This window comes from Mya arenaria, chromosome 8 (assembly GCF_026914265.1).
Source record: "Mya arenaria isolate MELC-2E11 chromosome 8, ASM2691426v1".
In the NCBI taxonomy this organism is placed as follows: domain Eukaryota; kingdom Metazoa; phylum Mollusca; class Bivalvia; order Myida; family Myidae; genus Mya; species Mya arenaria.
Genome location: NC_069129.1, coordinates 7504099 through 7526041, shown reverse-complemented (window position 1 = coordinate 7526041; position 21943 = coordinate 7504099). Strand labels below are relative to the sequence as shown.

The following is a 21943-nucleotide window of genomic DNA, read 5'->3' as shown; positions in this document are numbered from 1 at the left end:
CGTATGACAAACATATGGGCCGGATACAAATTAACACCAATAAGGCTTATATAGCAAAACATGCTAAGTGCAAAAGGTTCAAGTGACCTTGAAGGTAATGACGCGGGTCTTGTGCGCGACACGTCCTCATTCTATGAATGCCATTCCTGTCCAATATTTTTAAAATCCGACTATGAATGAGAAAGATAAGGCCTGGATAAAAACTATTATCAGTAAGGTTTATATAGAAAAACATACAAAGTTCAGAAGGTGACCTCGACCTTGAAGATAAAACCATGGGTATTGCGGGCTACAAATCATCATGCTATGGTGATCACATCCGCCTAACAATTTTAAAATCCGACCATGAATGAAAAAGATATGGACCGAACACGAACTATTATCAGTAAGCCTTATACAGCAAAATATACTATGTTCAGAAGGTTGCTGTGTCCTCGACCTTAAAGGTAGGGAAATGGGTCGTGCCGGCTACACATCCTCATGCTATAGTGATCACTTCTGCTAAATGTTTTTAAATTTGATTGAAAAAGATATGGACCGGACACGAACTATTATCAGTAAGGCTTATATAGCAAAACATACTTTCATTAACTATGTTCAGAAGGCTGCTGTGACCTTGAAGGTAGATACGCGGGTCTTATGCGCGACTTATCCTGTGTGCAGATGAATTATATCTGAAGCTATGGTGTTCACTTCTGCCAAATGATTTTAAAATCCGACCACGAATGAGAAAGATATGGACCTTATAAAAACACAACGTACGGACCGACGGACGGACAGACGGACGGACGAACGCGCGTGATGCTCATAAAGCCCCTTCTTCCCTTTTTGAAGCCGAGGTATAAAAACAGAAAATCATCACAATTATTATCAAAAAGACATCGCAATAAAATCGAAATAAAATGATTGGTATTTGTATAAGAATTACATCCTTACTGCATACAAGTAATGACTAAAATCTTCCACTTGTCGGGTGATGCCCCAACTTCGTAATATTATTTAACGCGCCATAGAAAATGAAGATAGTTTCATTTACACACATTTATATACTTTAACATAAACTCATGAATAGTAATGTATTCATTTAAATCACTGATTGCATCTATTCCTCGAATATTTCGAGGAAAGCATGGCAAATTGAAAGTAAAACATTTGAAATATAGTTATTCAGCATATGCTAGTTCATTCGCGCAACACACTCATTGGTTGGTCAGTTGATATAATCAAAGTACATGTATGGTCTTAATCGGATATTGTTGCCTTGTGGAATAAACACGTATGACGATATCATGGGTTAAAACTCTGGTATAGATAATGCTATATGCTTGTGTGTGTTTTTTAAAAGCAAATGAGATCCAAATTACCATTGTCATCACATCGGAGAAGAAAAACTTTGAGTATGAGAGGACAGTCAACGTTAATTTGGTCATTTGGTTTTCGACAATACCAGGGGCGGTATTTATAAAACTTCTTAAGTCATTTTCAAACTGAAGTCGCTCTCCTTAGTATCTCTTTAGTCATATGAAATAAAAAGTAAAAACAATCAAAACATATTATTTTCATTGACGGTATTGAATAAAAACATTCTTTAATGTTTAAAACCCTTAAACATCCCTTTTGATTTGATTATGATATTTTAAAAATTCCACTGAAGGTAGGAAACGACTTAAAATGCTTCATGAATACGGCTCAAGGGCCATAACTCTAGAATGGAACGTGTAGTGCTGCTGTTGATTAAACTTGTTTGAGATCATATGCCCTTAAACATTGTAGTAAAGATGGGAAAACAAATGGACAGGTAAGAGATTGGTCAACAAGAAGTTAGGTAAATATTGACAATTTAAGGGCCATAACTTTAAAGAGTTAAGATAAGGATTTGGCTGTTAATCAAACTAAGTCAAGATAAGGCTTATAAACATTGTAGCCACGTTTAGTGAAGATGAGATAAGAACGGCTCAAATAAGAGAGCAGACAAAGTAAATTTAATCAGATTTCGACAATTCAAGGGCCATAACTCTGGTGTTAGTATCGAGATCTGGCTGGTGATCCAACTTAGCCAAGATATGATATCAATGAATATTGTAACCAATCATATCGCGATCTGTCTGGTGATCGAACTTAGTAATATTATATCAATGAACATTGTGACCAAGTGTGGTAACGACTGGAAAACAAACGCTTATATTCGAGAGCGGCCATGTTAATATGACACCATGATGGACATGGATCCCAACGCGGATGGCGACATCGCCTGACAAAATGATCCCAGTAAGTCTGAAAAGGACTGGGCAGGCGATATTAGACAGGCAATGGAATTTATCAACTGGCAACCGTATTAAAGGGCAATGAATTCCCAGACCATTGACGTTTTATTCCGGTCCATATAAATGCAAAAGAGCAGGCAAGTGTTATTTAATGTTATTATATTTTCTCCATTGAATCATAAATGGAATACTATTAGACACAAATGCTTGGTAAATAATTATAGCATTAGAAGGTAAAACGTTACAATTAACACATAGAAGCATGTAAATGAACAAAGATATATAGAGGCATAGAACAAATAACAATCTGAAAGCATGGAGCACACATTTATACTTATAGTCGAACCCCGTTGGCTTGATTTCGTTTGGCTCGAATTCCTCATTGGCTCGAATTCCTCATTGGCTCGAACTGGATGTGAAGGACTTATTTCTTTTTCTAGCACACCGGATAGGCATTTCCGGTGATTTCAGCCGTGCTGGAAAACTCCATCTGGCATACCCCCATGCCAGATGAGTCACGCGCTGTGACGTAATTCTTTCCATTTCTTTTATTAAACACTTAATGTAACCATAGTAATGAGATTTCAATAGATGAGTTCCATTAACATTAACTTTACAAAATATTCCTTAAAAACAAAACAAAATAAGCCTTAAAAGACATAATAGCGAAGGAACTTATTGACGTATGCAGTGCATACAAATTACTGCGCGTCATGACGTCAGTAAACATCATCGCACGCGCTTTTTGGTGAAATGTACAAAAACGCGCTTTCAAGATTATGTATTTTCTTCGCAAAAAAAATGTAATTTAAGGTATGCTAGAAAAAATATCTATCATGTGTGTCCGTTCCGGATAGAAAAATCCGAGCCTCGGCAAGCCCTCGGGTCGGATATTTCGATCCGGAACGGGAACACATGACAGATATTATCAATACTGACTGTAAGCATTCCTGCTTCGATCGGCTTTTCCGAGGCTCGAGGGATTTTCGCCAGTCCCTCGGAGTTCCAGCCAAAGGGGTTCACCTGTATAATCCCAAATCCCAAGAAGACAATTAAAAGTCGACTCAATTTACAAACATGCAAATCACAAAAACAATAATTATTCATTAATTTTAAATCCAATTACAATGAAATGACACTGAATGGCACAGAAATAGTGAAATTGCAACTGGAGAACTGAAATACTAAATGACGGCTGTCAGACTTTTCAACCCCAAGACTTTTCAACCCCTTTGTCATTTGTGAAATCAAAGACTTTTCAACCCCTTTGTCATTTCAACCCCTAAAAGTGCTAAGACTTTTCAACCCCTCCTTAAACTGAAAATCTTTTAAAAATCAAGAATACATTAAGACTAAAAATATAACAGACAAAAAAAAATGTAATACATACAAAATATACATACTTGAAACACATAATAATACTATAATTCATTAAATATTTACATTGAAATAAATAAAAAAAAAATGCTCGACGGTCCATTTAGCTATTTAGTCACTTAGCCATAAATCTCCCTGAGGAAATCCTCACACAATATATTATGTGCATGGTACTGCTCCATAAATTAATTGAAACAGCGTTTGTTTTTCTTTTAGTTTTTTTAAACACTTTTTTAAAAACATTTTGTCATCAATAAAAAAGACAATAAAATGAGTTGAACTTAAATAAAAATCTTCATAATATTTCAAAATATCTAGATTTAGCAGACAATGTTTAAGAAATACAAAAGTATACATTGAGTTCAAAGATGTTAAAAATGTATTATAGATTGAGTTCCAAATGCTTTCAAATTACATAAGTGTAACATAAGATTTTATCAACGTTTTTTATTTCTCAGTTTAAAAAATGTAAGGACATTCTATTATAAAGTGGTATATATGTAAAAAAAATGCTATAAACATTGTATTGTCTTTTCATATATGCAATTAAAGAATGAGATGAAGGTCGCACATTCATTAATGGGCAACATGTGTGACATGGTCATACATTCCTAAGGGATTAAGGGGCTTCATAACACCTTTAATTTGAGGTTATAGTAACTTGAAAGTGACAGTTAATTAAGGTTCTAATATCATGGCCATCATTATGGTAATAACTTTGTACATAATATATGTGAATTCGCTGAAATATGTAATATCCTTCAGAATAATACAACAATTGCATGTTCAGGGTAACTAGGCATCAAAATCTTGCTTTACCGTACCATTGTTAATTTTCGGAATATTATTTTGAAAAACACTAACCATTAAGTGCTTAGTAAATTAAGGCAAAGCCTTTGTAAATTTCATCAAATACTTTGGAGAAAAGTGTAACAAAAAAGCCTAACAAATCTTTAATTGTATTTCAATAACAATTGGTTAGGTTTGTTGCAACACCTGTCTGACAAAAATAATAGGGGTTGAAAAGTCTTTGATATAGGGGTTGAAAAGTCTTCAATATGGCTATCAAAATATTTCAACTAGGGGTTGAAAAGTCTTTGATTTAGGGGTTGAAAAGTCCAAACAGGTAGGGGTTGAAAAGTCTTTAAAATAGGGGTTGAAAAGTCTAAGGGTTGAAAAGTCTTCGTTTTGAGAAGGGGTTGAAAAGTCTTGGGGTTGAAAAGTCCTGCTCCCCTAAATGACTAGCATGAGACCATCAATTTAGCTACCGTATCTAACCAATCAATAACTGGATACATGTTTTACTGCTAATGAAAAGCAAAAACAAGATATTTTCAACTTTGCCTTTTTTTGTAAGTCGGCATATTGGCAAAACTCCATATTTATTGAGCTATAGCGATGGGATTTGATAAAATTATATATGCATAACGGTATTATCATAAGGCCTAAAAAAATATATGTCTGTTTCGGGTAACCCGACCTTACCTATAAAAATGCGCCGAGCCTAACTATTTCTTTTTTCCGTTTCTGAGCAAAAAAAATATTCGTTAGCGAATAGAGAGTTACGAAGGGCGGATAAATGCAGATTTTAATCAGAAGTATGGTTTATATGATAAAACAAAGTCAGGCAATGACAGTTATGTAGGAAAGACTGCCATGTGCAAGAAAACACTCTGAACTTTCGACAGATTTAAAAAAAATAAAAAATCCCTACCTACCCTATCTAGAAATTTTGGGAAGGTTACCCTAAACAAACAATATTTTTTTTGGCCTAACAAACATTTTTCTCATATGAATATCTCACAAAAACACTTAACATGTCAATAACACATTTGCATGGTTACTCTGATGATGACAACGATACAACAATACCTCGAAAAAACAAAGACAAGCTAAAAAAAACGCAGAGGCAAATAACATTAACAAAAGCACCATTTCTAAATAATAATAACAAGAACACTTAACATCACATAAGCACCACCGAGCCAGGGCTTCCATTAAGAATTTAAAACTGGAAGTTTGAACTTTCTGTCCATCAATTTTGGAAGTTTTTCACTGAAATGTGGAAGTTTAAGTCTCCCGAATACCATATCTTTTTCGACTCTTTTTTAACTAGTATGTTAAAAATCAAGTAATTTGCAACCTTTTCTTACAGACTGATTGAAGTTGTTACCATAAAAGTAATATTGGCACAAGTTTTGATATTTTGACCTTCCATACATTCTAGTTTGGAAGTTTTCTTCAAAATTATGGAAGTTTTTATACTTCCAAGGAATCAATTTTGGAAGTTTTAACTCATTTCTAGGGAGTAATATACTTCCAAACTTCCTTTAATGGAAGCCCTGCCGAGCGAATGCCAACACTTGTCTGTTTTTTTCTGTAGTAGGAAAAAGGTCATAACTCAGCAATAACATTATGCGCCTTGGTACATATATGCGCAGTGGTACATATATGCGTGTTGTAGCGACTTGCAACATCTGTACCAAGTTTCACTTGTATGTCTTGAAAAGTTTATGAGTTATAGCCAAGGGTCAAATTTCTGCACGCCCCTCACAGACAACGATGATGAACAAAGGAGATTAAAATGTCATGGTATACAAATAACATGAGAATATTTATGCAAAAAGCTACAGAAACATGCTCAGTAGCAAAAATAAATAATTAATTAATTTATTAAATATAAACCCGGTTAAGTGGCACTGGGCAAACGCCAAACACCAAAGACATAGAACACAAAATCACAAACAAGAAACAAGACAATATAGTAAATAACTACAAACATTGATTTTTCAATCAGATAGTTCTGAAATTGACATCCATCAAGGACTCATTAAAGACTTAACAATTATAAAAAGTAAAGTGACTTTGACATTGTGGTTATACTTGATTTAGATTAATGTCATGTGACTTACTTAGAATATTTAAAGACGATGTAGTTTGCCTGTACATGCTGTAAGTCAATACCTGTAAACATAAAATAAATTTACAGTCTACAACTTAAATAATTGATAAATAAATCCCAAAATATACTCCTGTAAAAGAGAGAGAGTAAGCTTTTATGATAAAACAGTCTAACATGAATATCTGTTGGCTACAATCCCAAAAGAATGCCACTGAACATAATTTTAATGGCTAAACTCCCTTTGGATGACACAATCCTTTGAGCAGTTCAGTGCTTTGATAAAGTTTGTTTGACATTAAAGTTTAATAAACTTACTATTTGTATATGTGCCTCAAAACAAGAATTGCGACGTCAAGTCCAATGCTTGTCTGTTTTTCAGTCCAAAAAAAAGGCATCGCTGAACAATCATAAAACAAACATGAATGCAACACACACAAAAAAAGCATGGAACTGATGGATTAAGGATAAAGCTTACATTGATAAAGATGACTTCACAATTAAATGGCATTTAAATTCAGTGGTTGCTAAGAAAGTAAAATATTTTACAGTTTATTCCTTATATGAGTATATCAAATATGTCAAACTTGTGATCCCTTGGGTAGAGTCACTTTTGACCCCAGGGACATAATTTGAAAAAATTTGGTAGCGGGCCACTATGAAATGCTATTCTTTTAAACTATATAAGTTTATATAAAAACAAGTTATCCCTAGGTCTGGCCCAATTTGAACCCAGGGTCACCATTTGACCAAACTTCATAGAGGAACACTAGACGATGCCTCCGATATCTGTAGCTACTGTGGTCAATGAGAAGCAGATTTTCAAAGATGTTTCAAGTCCATTTAAAACAGGTGGACACCGAAAATAAATATTTCAAGCAAGGCTATGCCACTCGTAAATTATAGGTTTTGGTACTGACTCTGTGAAATATATGACGATCTTACAATGAAACAAATAATGATCCTCTATATCATTCAGCATAGGATCTGAGCAATATACATGCAAGTAAAGATAAGCTTAAAATGGTCTGTAAATAATTATAGCTAGACTGTTTTTTGGTCTTATTATGTCTTATATTGTATTGCTCTACGATACATTATAGCTGGTGTTATATTGTATGAATGTTAGAATTTCTTAATATGAGGGGAGATTATATATTTTATTTCATCTACCAATTCCTTATATACAGTTTAATGCTACAAGAGCATGCGCTTTGGGTCCCCAACAAAGAATAAGACCATACACGTTTATGTTTAAGGATTATACAATCAACCCAAATATTCCTTCTTTAGAAAATAGAAATAACATACACATTATGATATGTATGTATAAAAAATGCTTTCTTTGTATATGTTCATACTTTAAAGCTGCACTCTCACAATATTTTTGTCGTGGAATGAGCGTGGAATGAGCCATTTTTCGTATTACTATGTGAAAACCAGTGAGATAAGACTGCTGCCAAAAGATCAGATCACAGTTTTTCATATACGAGTCCAAAAATTGTTATTTTATGGCTAAAAGCATTTCTAACACTTTAAAAAAATGAAATTTTCGGCAGTTTTCCAAACAATTGAGGGTTTTTCTATTATGAGATAACAATTTATGACTTCATTCATGGCTTTGATGCCAAAATAAGCTGATTCTGAGACATTTAAAATAATAATGTCATAACAGTCAATCTGTGAGAGTGCAGCTTTATATAAAAGAAAATGTTCATGAAAAAAGCAACAAAAACAAACAAACTAATAATGTGTAAAATGTGCAGTCATGTTTATGGAATGTCTTGGGCAAGATAGAAATTGAAAAATACACGTATAATACTACCTACTCAACTTATTTTGAGCTATAAAAACATTAACATCCTTCTCCACATCCGTAAAACACATGGTAACTTATTGTAATGTTACACAGGAAATGGATTGTTATTTCAAGCACCTTTATTTTGTAAAATTAAAGTGGCACTCTTATTCAAAATCAATACAAACACAGTAAAACAAACATCAATTTTGACTGATAAACCTTTAATTACTTACTAAATAATGCTGAAAGCGCAAAAATATTATTTGATTAGTGAATACTAAATCATTTACCGTGATCTACTATAGTCTCAAAAGTTAGCAATACTGTGTTTTATGCACATTTCTTTCAAATTCAACTTTGTATCCTACAGAAAAACCATTGTTTTTGATATTTATTCATCCATTTTGGAATATTAAAACAATATTATTAATTGTGGTAAATCTTATTTGTGAGTAGGAGTGCATCTTTAACTGAACACAGGGAAGTACATCGATAACTGAGCATCATCATTTTATTCTCAAAAATTATTCCAACGTCCTTACATCACAGTACACCAGTCTATCAATAACCGAACCCATCAACATTTTGTTGTCGTAAATTGTCGCTGAAGAGCACCCGGATATTTGTCGACCGTCGTTAGTGTACAGGTCTGTAATCTCTCCCACTGTGGTGGCATTGTCCATGTGTATATACAGCACCTGAACACAAAAAGTTCAATCATAAATTCTTGTTTAAAAGCTTGTGATTCTCCATTTAACAAGAGCGATACCTCAACAAAGGCTGATATTTCATCAAGTGACTAAAGTCAACTTCAAGCCGTAATTTTTACTTTTTATACTCAGAAACAGCTGACATCCCAACTGTGGCTCAAACCCTTAGAACTGAACTCTTAGCAGCAAAATAAATTAATGAATGAGCAAGTCGGGTAAAGGTCATGCGTTCAGCCCACCTTTGGTTGAGGTCGATGTATAAATATTCTACCATGTAGTTGAAACAAGGTGAAATGTAAAAGAAGAGTAAAATAGTGTATTTATATTTAACTACAGAATTTTATTGTAGATAATACTCAGATAAAAAAGTGAGAAGAAAAAGCGGATAAAAACTCAACATTTTGTTTGGTATACAGGGCAATCTCCCGAAAATGAAACAATTGATTGCAAGTCCATTAATGTGATCTTAAGAACACAGGCAAATTTTTTAATCATTTTCTGCATACTATTTTATCCTTAAATTCGGTAAGTCAAACACACTTAATAGAGTCATACATCAAGTGTAAGGTTCCTCGTTTTGGTATAAGAGCTTTGTCCACGTCTGGGGCTTCTATATATTGGAAGTCATATGAATGATCATTTAATTCCTCAGTTGTTTGGTGAGCAACATTATTTAAAAAAGACTTCTCACCTTGCTGGGCGCCATATCTACATCCGGAGCGTCCATATGTTTGATCATCATATGAACGACAGGTATGGAACCAATCAGAAGGTTTCCTGTCTTCGGTTCCAGTGACAAGTTGTCTGGGTAGGAATGTATGGGGAACTCCTGGAGAAGTAGAATATAGATAAACAAAGAGCACAGTGCAATCCTATACCAACCTGGGTGTTCATTTTTTTAAATCTGTCAATGTGCAAATTTCGCCAAACATTTGGTCCCCTGTTATGGGCTTTTCTGCACAGCTTTTTCTGGGTAATATTTGAAAAAAGTCTTGTGATCTTGAATGATTGCTGATTCAAAAACCTTTTTTCATTAGGTTTAGTGATTGGTTGATTATCGGCACTCGGCAGTAATTGATCAATCGACAGCCAAGAATTGGCCCCCCCACTAAACCTTTAGCAATTATTTTTTTCAATCCAATAATTGTTCAAGATGTTCACAAGACTTGTAATATTGTTTATCTGTAATATTGTTAACCTGTTATGGTGTTATAAATATAATAGTGAATAATTGTAATATTTTTTAGCTGTAATATTATATATGTTTAATATTAGTTACCTGTAATATTGTGAGTCTATCATCCTCATCTCTTTCAAAAATGCTGATTGATGCAAAAAAGTTATTCGCCAAGTAAACATACCTGAAAAAACATGTATTATTTAATACTGAGTGCAACATTAATTTCTTTTTTTGTTCATAAAAAGATAAAGATGTTAAAAAAAATCAAATTTCGTAAAAAGGTACAGGCGAAGGCAATTTTTCCTGTATAATTAATGATTAACTCTAAAAGTATTTACCTTTTATCTTTTGACAGCAAGATTCCATTGGGTATGACCAAGCTGTCAGCAACAACATTGTAGTTGGCACCATCGTAATACACCACGCTTCCCCAGGGTAGAAGGAGGATTATTTCAATGAATGAGAGGGAGGATGATTTACTGTGTACATAGTTGGTGACATAAAAACTGTTTTCGCTTGTGGCTGCAACATCATTTAACCTGAAGCGAAAGAGTGGACTGGTTTAGCTGTTGTAATTACACCAGGCTACAAGAAACCAGTCTGAAGATATTAGAAAGTTTGCAAGAGATGTTTGTATCTGTAGACACTACTTTGTCCAGGTGTGTATACATTGAATAGGTTTGAAGTGGTATTTTGCGAACAAATTTAAAAACGTACTGCAAATTGTACATCTATGTGCAACAAGCGATAATGTATGTGTCTTGTTTCGCAACCACTCGTGTTATTTTACCCAGAGTGGTAGTGATTTTGTTTGTATAAATTTTGTAAAAACATTATAAATTTATTCCTTAAATATGAAAAACATTTAAAAGTGAATTTACATATTTAATTTAAAGGTTTAGAGTCCCATTTCATGAAAAGATATTAATCAAAAGTTCAATCATCTTAAATCTGCATAAACTTTTCAAATAGCAATACACTGGTTTTTTTCTATATTCTTATTGATATTTGTCCATTTTTAATACTGGAAGCTCAATTCAGACAAAGTGGAAATATGAAGAAAATATAACAATAAGATCATTTCAATTTACAACTAAGATCGAATACGATCTTTATTGAAACCTTCCCCTGACTTCATACAACAAATATTTACACCTCAACTTCCATTCCTTATATGAACTGTCTTTCTGCAATTGCGGTTATCATCCAATGAACGCCACATCTTTGAATATGTTCGGATCGCAATTCATTGTATAACAATATACATGAAAATTAATCATCTTGTTATTGTTTGTATTGTCTCAGCAAGTCCCATACAATATAAATCAACATTTTAGAAAGTGTTACTTTATGATATTTGAATGTATTGTTGTCATAAGTGTTTCAATTTTAAGTTTAAAAGTGATTTCAAGTGGTTGATCTTTTCCCGCGTCATTGTGATGGCATTTGATAAAATGGTTCCAGTTATAGTCTGGTCGTTCCATTTATAGAATATGTAAAAAAAGTAAGAAAGGATTACTGTAAGGTTTCTTTAATTAAATGATCTATTGTTTTAACAATGCTTGAATAAAATAATGCACTATTGGTGTAAATTTAAGTAATAATTTGCGAGCTTGACGTCATTATCAGGGATATGAACTCAATTGGGCTGGTCAAAGTATGCGTGGAGTCCTCTGGTCTTTTCAGCACTAGTTCAGTGAATATGGAAGGTATGATTTAAGCTATTGTGCTTTGCACTTCCACGCATTGCTATCAATCTGTATTCCAAGTTTCATTAAAATGAATAAATCCCTTCAGTACTTTTTGAGGTATGGTCCGAACAAGCATTTTCCTCATTAATGCATACCATCAAAGTGAAAGGGGGAGATAAACTGGAAATTACTGAAGGTAGGACTTTGGCTTTTCAGCACTGCTTTAAATTCTTCATCTTGTGTATATTGCCTTTCGTGTATGTTAAAATTTCATTGAAATCCCACCAGTAGTTATGAAGCTATTCACCGGACAAGGGTGTGACAGACGGACTGTAAGAAGATCGGACAGGCAGACAAAACAGTGACTATATGCTTCATATACCTCAGAAGATATAAATCTGATCGCACACAAAAGCTGCTTTAAAAAGGACTCATTTATCAAAATACTTACACTCTAAATGTTGAATCAGAGAAGGTCTCAATATGTTCAAGAGCCAGTTTTTCTTGGATAAATTCAAATTTCTCAACTGTATCTTTTCCTTCCGGGTGGTTCACAATGAACAGGAAAATTTTCCCTGAAATGCAAGTAAGACTTCATTTAGAGGGTTTCTATTGGAATGCAATTACATGCATGCTACATGTATGCACTCCTTGTAATACCAGAAATTAGGGCTTTAGCTGAAGGGTTATGGAAGGCTGCTGCACCCTGTTCTTTTACTGTAACATCCTCATGAAGACCAGGATGCCTTCATAGAATTAAAGATGCACTCTTACTCCCAAATAAGATTTACCAGAATTAATAATACTGTTTCAATATTTCATAAAGGATAAATAAATGTCAAAACCAATGGTTCTTATGAACGATAATGGTTCTGTTTGAAAGAAATGAGCATAAAACACAGTATTTCTACCTTATGAGACCATAGTAGACCACAGTAAACATTTACCAATCATTTAATATGTTTTGCGCTTTTTGCTTTTGAAAACACAGTTACAATCTTGTTATCAGTAATTAATATTTTTCCATAAATGCATTATTTAGTAAGTAGTCAATTTTGACTCTAAACCTTTAACTGTTCAAGGTTAAAAGTCAAAATTGATGTATGTTATACATGTGTATGTATTGATTTTGAATAAGAGTGTCACTTTAAATGCTCAAGACTGTCAAATGTTTCTTTTGTATAGTTTAAAACTTATAATTATATTATAGATACATATATATTTACACATCTTGCAGTTGAACACTAATATTAATTCAATTAAAACACAAGACATTTTCTGCCATTTTTTGTGTCGACAGGCCCACACAAATTTAGATTTCAAACTTTTAGAAGTCCTGGTGAGAACAATCAAAATCGCACGTGGATTTATGTATATTGGTGCAATCATGGATAGGAAATACCCACACAATATACTTTGAGGTATGCATTTTAAATTTATTTAGTCATTTTAAAGATCAATGCATCAAATATCTCGAGTATGAATGAACTTTTGTTACAGTGCATGTGCGATCCATCTATCGAAAAATATATCCCTAAAGGGGAAAAAAATTAATGGTCTAAAAAAAAATTGTCTGCTGGTTATAAACAAAATAGGGTATGGGGGAAAATGCCTGACTAATTTATAAAACTAACCCAGTTGTTTCTAAAATCTACCTGTCTAATACTGATATATTGAGTATTGTGGACCTTCATTAGTAGAAATACCTGAGTCTGGATCCTGGAGTACGCTAATTCCATGTGGATGGAAATTTTCCCCATCAAACTGTGGGTCCATGGCAAGTTCCGTAACTCCGCTTTCTGGCTTATTGAAGTCAAACAAGAGTACCTTCCCCTTTCGACCTTGATCCTTATACAGCTGTTTGAAATGTTTTGAAGATAACGGCCATTGAAATCCCTGCAGTAAAACAATATTTCATAAGAAATAGCTTATCAATGTAACATCAAAGTGTCTTAAATTTACAAAGAGAAAAGAATTGGCATCCTACAGGTGTGATCTCAAGATGAATATAAATGATCATATATTCATTTTTGAGAACACACCTGTTAGACTGATAACCTCAAGGACAGCCAGTGCCGACGTAAAATTGAAGTGCGAGACTTCTGGTGTTAGATATGTGGGTCTATTTGGACAAAATTAAAAATAGGTTTTGTCAGTTCTTTTTTATGGTAATAAATAAAGAAGTCCAACTTCAATACAATTTATTTATTAATGAAAACAACATTTCGTCCATTTGGCCTTCATCAGGTTGTATGTATATAATAAACAGGAAATGACATCAACATCAAATGACGTCAACGTTGATAAAGTCAAAATATAGCATACACTTTTAAAGTTATTTTTTGTCATTTTCATGCATTAGACCTTACGCTGCCAAATATTGACTCATAATTCCATCTACATACAAAGCAGGTTTATTCTCTTTCAAAATAATAACAAATAAGTCATGAAACTTCTTGCATGTAACCAGTGTTTTTCCACTTTCAAGGGAATGGTGGCACGGCCCTTTGATAGATGAAAAATAGCGTTGTTACGGCAAAAAGAGGAAACATACAAAAATGATGTATATAATGCTCAACTTGTTTTCAAACCTGTTATTCAACAAACCTATCAACATATTCATGAATGGCACTATAATCTTACATTTCCTAAATGTGAAGAGGTCAATGCTTAGCCTAGAAAAAAAAGAAAAAAAACTTTTTTTTATATGTATTTTCAAAAGGTTTTTTTTTACCTACTAAAGGTAGGGGGAAAAAAATCAGGAGAAAAACGGAGCACTGGTAGCACACTAAAAAGCGGCTGGAGGTTTGCATCTAGCTGGCGTGAAGATGTTACATACCGAGGTAATGAAGGCTCTACCATCAGCCAGGGTTTCCATATCTTCAGCTCCATGGTCTAGAAAATGAAAGACACAGTTAACAAAAACTATTATTTTCTTTTTCTTTTATAAGACTGTGTAAAAGACTATTACTAATAGCACTTGTAATAATTATTATTATGTTGTCTTGTTAAGATTTATTTGAAATTGCTTAACAAAAGCACTGCAGAGCAAACCCTTACACTCATCTGTTGTTTTTCAGTAAAAAAAGGGGCATTTCTCAACAATTAAGTCATACATGCCATATTTCTGAGAGGCTTCCCAGGGGATTTTGATGTTACACCAGGGGATTTTTACGTGGCGAAAATTTGCGCAATTTCTGCATTTATAATATAACAATAAATACAGAAATACACTCAAATTACAATAGTTTTTGGACTAAGTCATCATGGTCCTTCATGGAATCTCATACTCATATTATTGATGCTTTCCACTGTCAACCTTAAGCATGTTTTGAAAAAAAAATCCAGGGGATATGGATCCCCCGGCGGGGGACCAGGGGATCGGTCGAATTTCCGGGGGATTTTCCTCCCTGCCGGGGGATATGGCTTGTATGTTAAAGTACATGTGTATATTGTCTCTGGCTACATGTGTACCAAGTTTCATGGGAAACGTTTTGTCCACCAACTCTGCTGCCGATGACCATGTATGCCAAAAATAGGACAATATCTTGACTTTTTTCTCAAGAAAACAGAAGAACTAAAAGTGAAAAGAATATAATTATCATTGCAGTACATGCATAAAGGCTATGGTGATTGGGTATTATCGATTTCAGGCTTATGAAAATACAAAATGGTAATAAAAATCATTACAAATCAAATTAAAAGTTCAATGAATGCATGTATTCAATTGAATAATGCAGTCATACATGAATATGAATGCATTTAATAATGTAAACAGTAGTGCTGGGAATCGGACAGAAAATTAGCTATCGATAATCGGTTTATGAAACCGATCAATGATCGATTATTAATTGATTTAATCATTATTTAATTATCTTTGGCCAACAGATACAGTACATGCATCAATTATAAGAACCAATGTTTCCTTACAATATTTATTCAGACTGCAACTATCCTTTAGTGTGTAAAAGATACTTATACAGAACATGAGACCACAGGCACTACTTTTGTCTTACATTTAGTATTGTATACATGTGTAAAATAAACACAGAGAAAGATATCAATTTCTTTTTATTTTAATAATCAGTCAGTTACAAGTACATCAAGCAGTTAAAAAATCTGTTTGTTTTAAAAGAACAATTTCTTTCAGAAAACTGAGAAAAACAAATTCTTACATGGTTAGAAGTAAACGGTAACATGTTTCAAAAATCACTTTTAAAACTTTTAATGAAAAGTTAGGAACCAATCCTTTAGCAGTTAAATTACAAAGAAAATTTGTAATGAGTTACTGTATTGACTTACTGAGTTGAGAAGTATATGAGCAGGTAACTTCATACATTACCACCTGAACATTTTACATTAACTAGCATTAACCAGAAACAAAACATATTTTCATGACATTAATTTTACTGGTTACAAAGTCGGTAGCGGTTACATCCCTTGTTTCTATAATCAATTTTTTAAATTTCACTATCGATTGTCGCCGTTGTAGGCCTTTGATCAATTGTCGATTATAATCGATCATCGGCACAACACTAGTAAACAGTTGCTTGATGTAGTTCATTTATTTCATCAATAAAATCAATCAATCAATCAATCAGTATGTACTTCTTCACCAATGATGATGATTGATGCATATAATGATGATAATAGAGGTGCTTAATAGCCTAAATAATTCATGTATTAATATTTGTAAGTTGAAGTATTACTGGGGTGTCCTAATGGGATTAGTTTAATGTGTCCTGCCTAAAGTTTGGGTGTATAGACCACTCAATTTTGTAAGAACATCGTGGACTACTTACCTACTCCAGGAACAACTGAACATCGTCCAGGGGTGTGATTGTGCACTGTCACATGATATCCCATGATGTACCTGGGTAATACAAATCAAAGATTATGCAAACTCACAGTTTCTTATTATTTATTACCACAAACAGGAATTTTTTTTTAAATCTAATTTTAATATCACTGCAATGATTTGATTGTTGTCAGAGGTTAAGAAAATGTTTGCAGCCAGGCCCGTGCACAAACAAGAGACCCCGCACTGACAGGCAGGTGCTCTACCGAAGGTGCTACCTGTCCAATTACAGACCTCAACACCTGTATAGGTAATGGTACCGTGAAATTTGTGGTAATATTAACAATATCATCTGTATGTTCAGGGAATCACTCCAGAGTTTGCCATGAAGTTTGTATATACATGGTTGATCATTCCTCCCTGGACGTGAGTGGACTTATTATGTTGTCACAACAAGAGTTTCCAAATAGTGGGTCACTCAGTGAGGACAACATTTGTACCAAGTTATATGGTAATCCATCAATGCATAAGTAAGTTAAAGCGCTGACACAAGCATGTGTACTATGACCTTTAAATGTCTAGTGTAACCTTGACCTTTGAGGTATGGACCAGGGTGAAGGTCACTGCACATCGTCTCAACGAGGACAACATTTGTACCAAGTTATATGGTAATCCATCAATGCATAAGTAAGTTATAGCGCGGACATGAGCATGTGTACTCTGACCTTTAAATGTCTTGTGTGACCTTGACCTTTGAGGTATGGACCAGGGTCAAGGTCACTGCACATCATCTCAATGAGGACAACATTTGTACCAAGTTATATGGTAATCCATCAATGCATTAGTAAGTTATAGCGCGGACACAAGCACGTGTACTCTGACCTTTAAATGTCTCATGTGACTTTGACCTTTGAGGTATGGACCAAGGTCAAGGTCACTGCACATCGTCTCAATGAGGACAGCATTTGTACCAAGTTATATGGTAATCCATCAATGCATTAGTAAGTTATAGCGCGGACATGAGCATGTGTACTATGAAATTTAAATGTCTCGTGTGACCATGACCTTTGAGGTATGGACCAGGGTCAAGGTCACTGCACATCGTCTCAATGAGGACAACATTTGTACCAAGTTATATGGTAATCCATCAATGCATAAGTAAGTTATAGCGCGGACATGAGCATGTGTACTCTGACCTTTAAATGTCTTGTGTGACCTTGACCTTTGAGGTATGGACCAGGGTCAAGGTCACTGCACATCGTCTCAATGAGGACAACATTTGTACCAAGTTATATGGTAATCCATCAATGCATAAGTAAGTTATAGCGCGGACATGAGCATGTGTACTCTGACCTTTAAATGTCTCGTGTGACCTTGACCTTTGAGGTATGGACCAGGGTCAAGGTCACTGCACATCTTCTCAATGAGGACAACATTTGTACCAAGTTATAAATTATGGTAATCCATCAATGCATCAGTAAGTTATAGCGCGGACACGAGCATGTGTACTCTGACCTTTAAATGTCTCGTGTGACCTTGACCTTTGAGGTATGGACCAGGGTCAAGGTCACTGCACATCGTCTCAATGAGGACAACATTTGTACCAAGTTATAAATTATGGTAATCCATCAATGCATCAGTAAGTTATAGCGCGGACACGAGCATGTGTACTCTGACCTTTAAATGTCTCGTGTGACCTTGACCTTTGAGGTATGGACCAGGGTCAAGGTCACTGCACATCGTCTCAATGAGGACAACATTTGTACCAAGTTATATGGTAATCCATCAATGCATAAGTAAGTTATAGCGCGGACATGAGCATGTGTACTCTGACCTTTAAATGTCTCGTGTGACCTTGACCTTTGAGGTATGGACCAGGGTCAAGGTCACTGCACATCGTCTCAATGAGGACAACATTTGTACCAAGTTATAAATTATGGTAATCCATCAATGCATCAGTAAGTTATAGCGCGGACACGAGCATGTGTACTCTGACCTTTAAATGTCTCGTGTGACCTTGACCTTTGAGGTATGGACCAGGGTCAAGGTCACTGCACATCGTCTCAATGAAGACAACCTTTGTACCAAGTTCTATAGTAATCCATCAATGCATAAGTAAGTTATAACACGGACATGAGCATGTGTACTATGACCTTTAAATGTCTCATGTGACCTTGACCTTTGAGGTATGGACCAGGGTCAACGTCACTGCCCATCGTCTCAATAAGGACAACATTTGTACCAAGTTATAAATTATGGTAATCCATCAATGCATAAGTAAGTTATAGCGCGGACACGAGCATGTGTACTCTGACCTTAAATGTCTCGTGTGACCTTGACCTTTAAGGTATGGACCAGGGTCAAGGTCACTGCACATCGTCTCAATGAGGACAACATTTGTACCAAGTTATATGGTAATCCATCAATGCATAAGTAAGTTATAGCGCGGACACAAGCATGTGTACTCTGACCTTTAAAACCTTATGTCTATCATCTGTCATTTTTGATTTGAGAAACTGGAGTGAAGCTTACCAACTGTATCTATGTTGCAAATTTTATTCTAGTATTTATAAACATTTTTAAGAATGTTTTTCCCAGCTGTCTGACAGCGGTTGATGTTAAAGATATCAGCTCGTACATTAAGCGACAGGGCTCCGTGACAGACAGTGAAAGGCATCATGTCCTGAAGAAAGACTGGGTTCCTCCACCACAGTCTGAGTTCCTAAACTTTAGGAACTCAGACTGTGGTGTAGGGAACCCAGTCTTTCTGGCAATTTGTTTTTTTTTCGTACTTGCGTCTTAAAATACTTTGAAATTTTGCCGAATTAGATCTGCTAAAAAATCCCCCTGAATACTACCAAAATCCCCCTGAATTTTCAGACTTTTGAACAAATCCCCCTGAATGGTCTCCAGAAAATATGGCATGTATGCTAAAGACACAATGTGGCCACTGAGATGTTAAGATAGACATTGCCTAGGTAGAAGAATCCTTGGTGAATGGCTCTACCAAGTGTTCAAAAACTTCTATTGGACAGTGTTCAAACAAAAACATTCAAAAAATTGCAGAGCCATCAGCACATTTATTCAGTCTTTGCAAAGTTTTATTAGCTGCCAGTGTTGCAGAGTGTAGTGTCATGACAATGTCCTTTTGTTTGAATAAATAATAAAAATACACCTAGTTTTTATATGATTTGTTCAGTTCGTATCAGTGCATTTAATCCTTATCAGTAAGAACTTCAAACTTCTTACAGTTGAAAATTTTATCTGATAAATGTTCATATATCTTGTATTAAAGATGGTATGTATATGAGTATGACCTTGTTCTTTGCTGTCTCCCTAGGATTCATGAATACTGAGTGATATGTAAAGAAGTAGGGAATCACACAACTACATACATGTATGAGTATGAGGCCAGAGAGTGTGCTGTAAAGGCTATCTGCTGGAAAATTTGTGCTATTATCGAGTCAAGTGGTACTGGAAAATGCACCATTTCATCCAAAGAAGTCAAAATTTTCTTCAAGCCGGAGGGCACACACCTCTCCAGCCCCCGAACCCCCCCCCCCCCATACCACCCACACACACTGAATTGTCTGGTTCTGGCCATGTCCTCGTATTTTTCTCCAAAACAAATGTTTTAATTAATTTTCTCATTAACAAAGTATATTTATGAGGTTGATCATAACCATCCTGACATCATCAGATAAAATTAATGCCATAATTACCATGATCAAGGTATGACGTCACCATTGCGTCATATGTACTTCCGTTGTGTGGAAAATTCTCAATAAAAAAAATAATGTTATTATGACTGATAAACATGTTTTCACATGCTCAATACACTGTAAATCAAAAATATCATTATTCCTGAAACTTTTATACCTTGAGTATCTATTATAGCTTGATTTATCATTTAGAATAGAGATTTAAGCTAGTCCAAATAATTGTACGTTGACGGATTTTTTTTTTTGATTTTTGATATGGCAAATCCTTCACGTACAAATTGTTTAGTATCAAAAGTGGGTAGTTGTTCCGATCAGGATTCCGGGTTAAAGCATATAGCGTCTATAAAATATCATAAAAACAAGAAATATTACCAGATACTGTTATTTTATATTAGTTCCGTACACAATTTTTTTTTATCCAACTTATAATTATGAGTTTGACGGCTTTTCTTCATTTCATTCTGTCAAAACATAATGATATATACATGAAGGGCACCTGCAAGGCTTCAGGGCACAGTTTTAAATCGCTCGGAACATTTCGGCCATGGCCGAGTTGTTACGATTGTATAACAATGTCTATCTCGAAGCTTTGTCGGAGGAGGCCGAGTTATTACGATTGTATCGAGTTGTTACCCTTCCCATAATTGTTGTTTGTGTCAGTCAACTTTCGTTTTATTGGAAAGGTAAACAACTTGTTTTTATGCATTAAATGCTTGTTTAGTGCAAAATAACATTTCACTTACATGGTAAAATAAGAATATTACTCTTTATGATCAATTTCAACAATAAAATACTTCACTTAAAACAATTTCAATATTTTTAAAACACCCCCGTTTTTTGCACATTCCCGTTTAGACGTTAGGGATTGGAAGAATCCCGTATAACACGTCTATTATTTTAGACTAAGATTTAAGCATAAACTGCTGCCCTATAGTTGAAAGGTCATTTTGGAAGAACTGTCCTGTCGGACTGTGCAATTTTTAGAATTTGTTTTTCAGTGGAGAGATTTTTCTTAGGAATAACTTGACCCCCCCCCCCCTTTTATTGGCTTAAAAGGTAATTTAAACCTTGTACTTTAAGAATATACATGTTTATCATAGTCTGCATTTGCTCGAAATGCCTTTAAATGTTGTCTAAAAATAATCATTTCACATTGAATTCTAGAGGAAATGACAAAGGTGGTGTGTAACCTCAAACCCATGTGGTTCGAATTGCAAGGGTACGAAAAAGCGTCAATTCAGATAGATAACAAATCAGAAACAACTTACGCAATGCGAATTGCATGTTGAAGAAACAAGAGTGAAATACTAACAATGACGATCTGGATGTACATGTTCGTCTTATATCGAAAGAAATGACAAAACACGAAAAATTGGTACGAATCAAGCTCCCGACTGACACAGACTCGACATTTTTTTTTTTACGAACCTTCTTAGCGGCTCCAGAATCGAATCGACCAACTAGTTGCATCTTCTTTCCAAATATTCTTATAATTATGAAA

General features: G+C 34.6%; 1 protein-coding gene across 2 annotated transcripts; it reads right to left on the bottom strand.

Moving 5' to 3' along the window:
- Positions 1–2356: 2356 nt before the first annotated feature.
- LOC128244769 (serum paraoxonase/arylesterase 2-like) lies at positions 2357–21846 on the bottom strand. 2 transcript variants are annotated; one of them, XM_052962846.1, is made up of 9 exons: positions 21755–21846; positions 16725–16795; positions 14762–14817; positions 13629–13818; positions 12374–12497; positions 10570–10770; positions 10331–10412; positions 9743–9880; positions 2357–9039 (listed from the first exon to the last, which is right to left on the bottom strand). In XM_052962846.1, the coding sequence occupies exons 2-9, from the start codon at positions 16786–16788 to the stop codon at positions 8866–8868; spliced, it is 1029 nt and encodes a 342-aa protein (XP_052818806.1). In that variant the 5' UTR covers positions 16789–16795; positions 21755–21846; the 3' UTR covers positions 2357–8865. The 2 variants fall into 2 exon arrangements, with proteins under 2 accessions (XP_052818806.1, XP_052818804.1); XM_052962844.1 differs by having other exon boundaries at positions 21711–21841.
- Positions 21847–21943: the final 97 nt, after the last annotated feature.